Genomic DNA, 7,339 nt, shown 5'->3' with positions numbered 1-7,339 from the left:
AGTACAATTTGAATATTTTGGTTAAGACAATGAGTGCACTATCCTAAAAAAAGATAACTGTAAATACGATTACATATAATTATCGGTTCCCGCATCTTTGTATACATATATTACGATATATTTATTTCAAGTACACAGTAAACATGATTACATCGATATCAATAATAATATGCAAACATGATTATGTCGATATCAATAATAATATTACATAATATTGTATTATACATAATATGAAATTATTAAACTTATATTATGCTATCATCAATCAATCAATTATTAGCTATATGATTAAGAGTTTATATTCACATGTCTACAGTATTACCATGTATAATTAGTTTCTATGGGTATGTTTTCAGCAGCGGCGTGACGCAAAAGAATAATATAAATTTGAATAGCATCTTTCTAAGTTTTAAAAAAGATGTAATCGATGATGATGGTATACTAAGGTATTAATTTATAATATAGATAGACATTATTTAAAAAAGATTAAGAAATGTAAATATATAGGATTGAATATTATATGTAATACAAATACCACGCCGCTATATGTATGTATGTATCTATTAATGTAAATGTTTGATGTGTAAATGTATATATTAAGTACGAATATACAAAACGAAAAAAAGAAAAATTTTGAACGCTAATTATTTTAAGCGTTTCATAATATTTTCTATTGGATATTGGAGACATGATATAAAGGCAAAAACAAATAATTTATTATTATAATATGTATTTTATCGGTGATGAGGGGTTTTCTGAGTAATTTTTTTTATTCGTTTGCTTGTTACACGACTGCTTCTACTGCTCGCACACTAATGACGGCGTAGCTTCGACGTCGGGTGGTGTCACAGCCACTGTGACGGCATTGTGAAATTGTCCACTTGATACCAGTCTCACCGTGGTCACTCCACACATAATCGTCTCCACGGCGTTTTCTATAGAAAAAAATCAGCGTTACACAATACTTGTAATATTATACTAATAATACGAATTATAAAATTCTGACACGGCTCCTGATATAGGCAATTTTAGTGCATATAAGTATAGATTGCGAAATTGAAATGATATTTTCTTCTCCACCCGTTCACTATTTTTTTTTCGTTGATTTATTATAGTTTTAAACATTATATAGTTTAATTTAATTATGAATTTTTATTAAGACTAAAACCTCGCCGGAGAATTTTCACCTTAGTTGCTGCTATGATTCCACTATTTATTAAATAATATTGTAGACATGATTTAATTATAAACTACGAGACTACGAAAAAATAGACAAAATAGACGTACAATTTGTTTTATACATAATGAGTACTCAATCGATTCCAATGTTACCCGTTATTATATTACGCAATAAAATATATTAATTTGTTTAATAATATTAAGTTTAATGATAATAAGTTGTGTTGTCTTACTGACCTGGTTCGGAGTTTGTGCCGCAAATTGAATCAACCATAGACAACTGGGCTAAACCGTCTCCGCCGCCAACTTGAACAAAATCCGGTAGCCCTCGTTTGTCACACTGTTAATTACTTCATTTTAATATCATCAAAAATTACAGTAATACGCTTTATTGTACTATAACTATATGGTACGTTATTATAATTATATTAGTATATATATATATATATATAATTGCGTATAATATTATATATACATTTATAGTTTAAGAGTCTACTCCTTTTGTGCTAAATACATCGACACGTAATATAACAGTAAGCACGTACAAATGATTCATATGTATTGGCATAATGATGATTACATTATAATACATATTATATACCTTGTGAATCGTGCCGGTTTCACGTTCCGTTAGTGTCCTTTTTTGTTCATGTCCGAGACCAACACCCAACGCCAAGATTTTCACCTGGGCCGGATACAACATCGTCAAACTGCAGTTTACTGGTTTTCCATAATTCCTCAACGTGTGCACTTCACTAATATCAGCCATGAGTATGTTGCAAGCTAAAACAACGAATTATTGATAACTATGGTAATCGTTTTCGCAGCAAAAAAAAAAATTATTATTCCATTTAAAAAAAAAATTCGTATAGAATGAAAGCGGTGAGGAATTTTTTCAGAGACGTGGATTCTCAATTGTCACTTACTTAGAGTGCCAACAACAATTATTAGAAAAAAAAAGCCAATTTAATGTTCTAGTATTTATATAAATTATTACATCTAAATTTATTGTAACGAAGTCAAATATTATACAAACTCTACACGTACTGCAAATCTAACAGAACATTTCCAGAGCCATCATATTTAAATATTTATTAATTTAAAACGTCTTAAAAACAACAACGCGTGTTAAAAACTTAAAAGCAACCTATAATTTTATAATCAACTATTAATAAACATTGATTATAGTAGTCCTTCTCCAGGAATCCCGTGTACAAATATTTTAGCGAAATCATTACTATATAATGTCTATAATAACTACAATGGATAAAAAATAAATATATAAGATTAAATTTATTGTTATTAAATGAAATTCCGTTATATGTGATGTGTATGTGTTCAACATACATTCATATAGATAGATTCACATACATTTCACATTCAACCAAAAATGTTGATAAGATACTTAGTTGTATGCTACTATACACATTTCTGAATTTCTCACATTAATATCTTATTAATACGATTACGCAAGTGTGTTTTTGCTTTAACGTGATTGATTGTTTTTGTTGAATAGGCCACTGAGGTTTGTAGTTTTTTTTTTGTTAATTTGTTCATTTGTTTTTTTTTTTGCAATTGACGAGACAAAGACTACTATAACCAACCAGGAAATTATATTAATTTTCTTTGAGTGCGTAGATATCCTTTTCAAACACCAAACTTAATCGATCTATCGCGTCACTTATCCAATAACCCCGAATGCTTATATATATATATTATAGTACCTATTTAATAAATCGAGATTACATTATTTTTGCTTATGGTAGAGTATAGTTCCTCCGGATATTAGGATATTACGATGTTTACCATAAAGGAAATAATAATAATCGAGTGTCTTCGTCATATTTTATTCGAAAATTATTCTCCGTATAACTCGACGTTAAAGCAAAAAATTATAGAAATTTTAAATTATAGAATGACGTTTTTACCTGCATATGATTTCCAAGAACACTATTTAAGTATTGACATCATATATTATTACACGTATAAACATTTAATTTAATTTAATCGTTTAACTCATCAAAATCAGGAAAATAGATTAATTTTAGAACTTAAATTTTATATTTTTATAAGATTCCAAGAAACTATTTAATGCTATGAAGAAGCAAAATTTAACATGTGATTATTTTTATATTTTTCACAGTTGTTTTACATACATTTATTTTTGTTTAAATAATATATTATATATATTGGTCGTATTTTAGTAATTAATGCATCAATGATTTTATATTTATTATGTAAATACATAATTTTATTTTTATTTTATTTGATAATTGATTGCTGATCAAGTTATTCATGTAATTTGAAATCTATTTTTAAATATATCCCATATAGTGTTTTTAGACAACTTTAATCATTCATTTAATAGTTCCATATTTAATATTTTATTAGTTAAACTTACTTATTTAGCAAAGAATTTCATGAAATTATCATTTTCAACATTTCAGTATTTTTGTTAACTCTCAAATAACACTATTAACTTAAGCTCTTCACTCGTTCATCAACTAATATTCATGTATTTTTTATGTTTGTACATATTACATAATGATATAAAAGTGCTTTAATATATTACTAAATAAAATGATATAATTTCATTGTACATATTGCAAAATATTATAATATTTAATAATTAATAAACATACACTGGCATGTGGTATTAAATCTCCCCCATTGACTATTCAAGAATCAAAATACATTAATTTGAATACCTCTACGAGACTTGCATAATGTATACGGGTATTATAGGTACCATTACATTATTCTTTTAAAACAATAAAATATTGAGCGACAAATGCTCTCATGAACAGCCTGCTTATACCTTATAATAATATAAATACTCGTTTGGAAAAATAATTGTTCACCAAGGCTTATAACGTAGGTTAATAGAAACGTCTAATCGATAATGCAAATGTATTTATTGGAACTTGGAACGTTAATTTATAAATTTTACTTCTACAGACACGCATTTTTTAAAATATTTTAAGACTTATACAGAAAATTACTGAACCGCCGTGAAAATTAATTTAAAAAATAATTCGATAGCATTTTCATTTGCATAATTTATAATATACCTACATAGGCCACTTTCCTTCTTATATGGGTATTCATTTAGATTCTGAGCTAGTAATTAAAAATGGAATATTTATTCAAATTTAATTATTTTGTTTATAAATACAAATAGGTAGGTAATTGTATAATATTATATGTATATAATTATTTTTAAAACCATTTTTCATACAAAAAATAAGTATTTATAGTCAGGTATCAGGCACATCAGAATAACATATGATTTTGTAGTGTCAAAGAAAAATTCGCCTTATAAAGAAATGTTTGTTATTTCGATGTGTGGATGACACTGCAGAAGACGCGCTAAAACGTATACTTATTCTACTTATTAGTTATTCGTATTCAGCTGACGTGAGAATTATAATCGTATTGTAATCGCAGGCAAACGATGCACGTCCGTGTTACCATTAAATTATGTCAACCGTAATTTGACGGTGTCCGGACTGTGCGAGCTTAACTAAATTTTACAAATGGAATATTATTTGATAACGGTGTAATATATACGCATCTATATGTACAAGCACATATAGGTAATTTGAAAGGGTTTAAGCATGTAAATATATAATATTATATTGTGTCAGTTGCTTACGATAACGATTGAACTAAACTACACATAAGGTTTGTACTTTGTACCATATTTCTGGGGTTGTATTTCGAGGTCTCTAAAATCATATATCATGTAATACGTTGTATTATTGAAAACATAAACAGAGACAGTGACATATCTGTGTGATTATGCAGCTATAAATTTAGTTATCAGTTTTTTAAAAACAAATTATATTTTAACCAGAAAACTATTGTTTGACTTCATTGTTTCTTCAGTACTAATTTTTTTTTTGCCTTTTTGTACCTCATTTACCTTATTATTAATGTTCATTTTTTAAATTAAAAATGAATTGCATACATAAGTGTAGCTAGAATATAGCTTAATAGATGTAACAAAACAATTAAAACATCAATATTCGGAATATTCTATAAATAATTTATTTAGAAATACGTATAGAAATAATTAAATGTAAATAAACTAATTTTTAATGCAATGGAAATTAATTATTTGAAACTAATTTTTAAATAATTGAATATAAGCATAGATAATAATGAAAGTTAAGTAATTATTATATTTCATATTGCACTATATTAATATTAATATTTATAAACATACACATAATATTATATAAAAATGACACCCCGACACACTCTGTATACCAAAAATAAATATTATTATAATATTATAATACCTATGTAACTACATATTTAATTTAAATAATTAAATTATGATCATTTTTCTATTGTATTTATCGAATAGTGTACAAAATACATTACAGTTGTATTATTAATTATCATAATGTATAATGTGTGGTTCCAGGTCAAAATATCTCTAATCAAAAATATCTCCAGTACAAAATATTTCGTGTTAAAAATATCTTTAATGAAAATTTCTCCCATAAAAATATTTTAATATTTAAAAATATGTTATTGTAATCATAATATGTTATTATTATTAATTATTAAAAGTACACAATAAATTATTCATTGTATATAATTGACTATATTTATAATACAGTGATTTTTACGTGTAAACAATAATATTTGTCACAAAAACAGAAAATAAAAACTTATCACGAAATTAATATTAAAATTTGATAATATATATCAAATTATAATTCAAGATTGTGGACGATTGGGTGATGTAATAAATAAATAAATGAATAAAAAATCAAATCAATATATATTAAAATTTAAGATTCTGGGCAATTCCCTTTAAATATTTCAGAAATGTGAAAAAATTTAAATTACTTAAAATTATAAATTAATAAAAACTGAAACAAAATCCACGTATTTTGTTGTACAACTGTAATTATTACAAGCTTTGACGCCTCCGTCTATAGGTAACGTAGTCGGGGAATGACCAGTTAAATATGAAATATCCAAGGAGAGTCGTAAGATTCCATAGATATAGTTTTTGTAGCCAGGGGTAGAATGTAAGAATCTTTAATGTAATATAAATAACTAGGATTCTGTTTCAGGTATTATTAAATTTTATCATATACTAAATACTTATAAATAATGCTACTCACAGTAATTATCTTCTATACTAAAAATGACCTTAACCTAGTCGTACGGAGTCCTGCAATCCTTTATGTCTAAGATATACAATCGACTGACTACCTATACATTCAGTGGCTTGGCCTTACAACTATATGAGTGTTTGTATGTGTGCGTTATTAATGCATTGGTCAACAGCAAAGTCCGTACGTATACATATAAGTGTCATGTAACATACTTATTTATAATTGTTACATTTTATTTTCTGTTTTTGTGGCAAATATTATTGAATACACGTAAAAATTACTGTATTATAAATACAGTCGATTATATTATAATGAATAATTTATTGTGTACTTATAATAATTAATAATAATAACATATTACTTTAAAATTAACATATTTTTAAATATTAAAATGTTTTCATGGGAGAAATTTGCATTTAAGATATTTTTAATACGAGATATTTTGTACTGGAGATATTTTAAATTATAGATATTTTTGCGGAGATATATTGACCGATCACTATAATGTGTATGAACTAAATATGTGTGTGTCGGCGAATCAGGTGTCGGTAAAGTCACAGGTGTGGCGCCCCTTAATATTTTATACAATAACTTATACGCAGAATCAATAAATTTTACCTGACTACCAATACATTTTATTAAGTGAAAATAATAATTTATCATTGTTTTTCTTTCATTATTAATGACTAAAAATGTACATTTTCTTGGTCGAAATAAAGACAAAATCATTTCATCTTATCATCAATGAATGATGTTTATTATTATTAAATTACAACAACAGACATTATTCATTAAATGTTTAATGTAAATAATTGAATTAAACATTTCCTGAAATTTAAATACCTTTAGTGTATAATTAAACACTGTTTACACTACACCTTCACAAATAAATTGTTTTTACTTATAAAAGGGCACAAGAATGAAAAATAAAAATAACCCAAAGAAAATATTTTGTACGTACAATCTACATGTTTCATAATTTAATTATTTTTACTCTCGAATGTAAAAAATAAAATTCTCAA

At 25.8% G+C, this 7,339-nt stretch overlaps 1 protein-coding gene across 1 annotated transcript in view; it reads right to left on the bottom strand.

Moving 5' to 3' along the window:
* Positions 1-567: 567 nt before the first annotated feature.
* Positions 568-7,339, bottom strand: part of LOC113554086 (corticotropin-releasing factor-binding protein) — a 43,225-nt gene continuing 36,453 nt past the window's right edge. Inside the window, exons 5-7 of the mRNA XM_026957773.1 lie at positions 1,781-1,962; positions 1,417-1,519; positions 568-935 (exon numbers count right to left, since the gene is read on the bottom strand). Of these exons, the coding sequence (XP_026813574.1) occupies positions 799-935; positions 1,417-1,519; positions 1,781-1,962 (422 nt within the window). The 3' untranslated portion in view covers positions 568-798. The remainder of the gene's footprint in view (positions 936-1,416; positions 1,520-1,780; positions 1,963-7,339) is intronic.

This window comes from Rhopalosiphum maidis, chromosome 2 (assembly GCF_003676215.2).
Source record: "Rhopalosiphum maidis isolate BTI-1 chromosome 2, ASM367621v3, whole genome shotgun sequence".
NCBI classification, from domain to species: domain Eukaryota; kingdom Metazoa; phylum Arthropoda; class Insecta; order Hemiptera; family Aphididae; genus Rhopalosiphum; species Rhopalosiphum maidis.
Note: the sequence above shows the minus strand (reverse complement) of the source record. Positions and strands in the feature narration are given on the sequence as shown.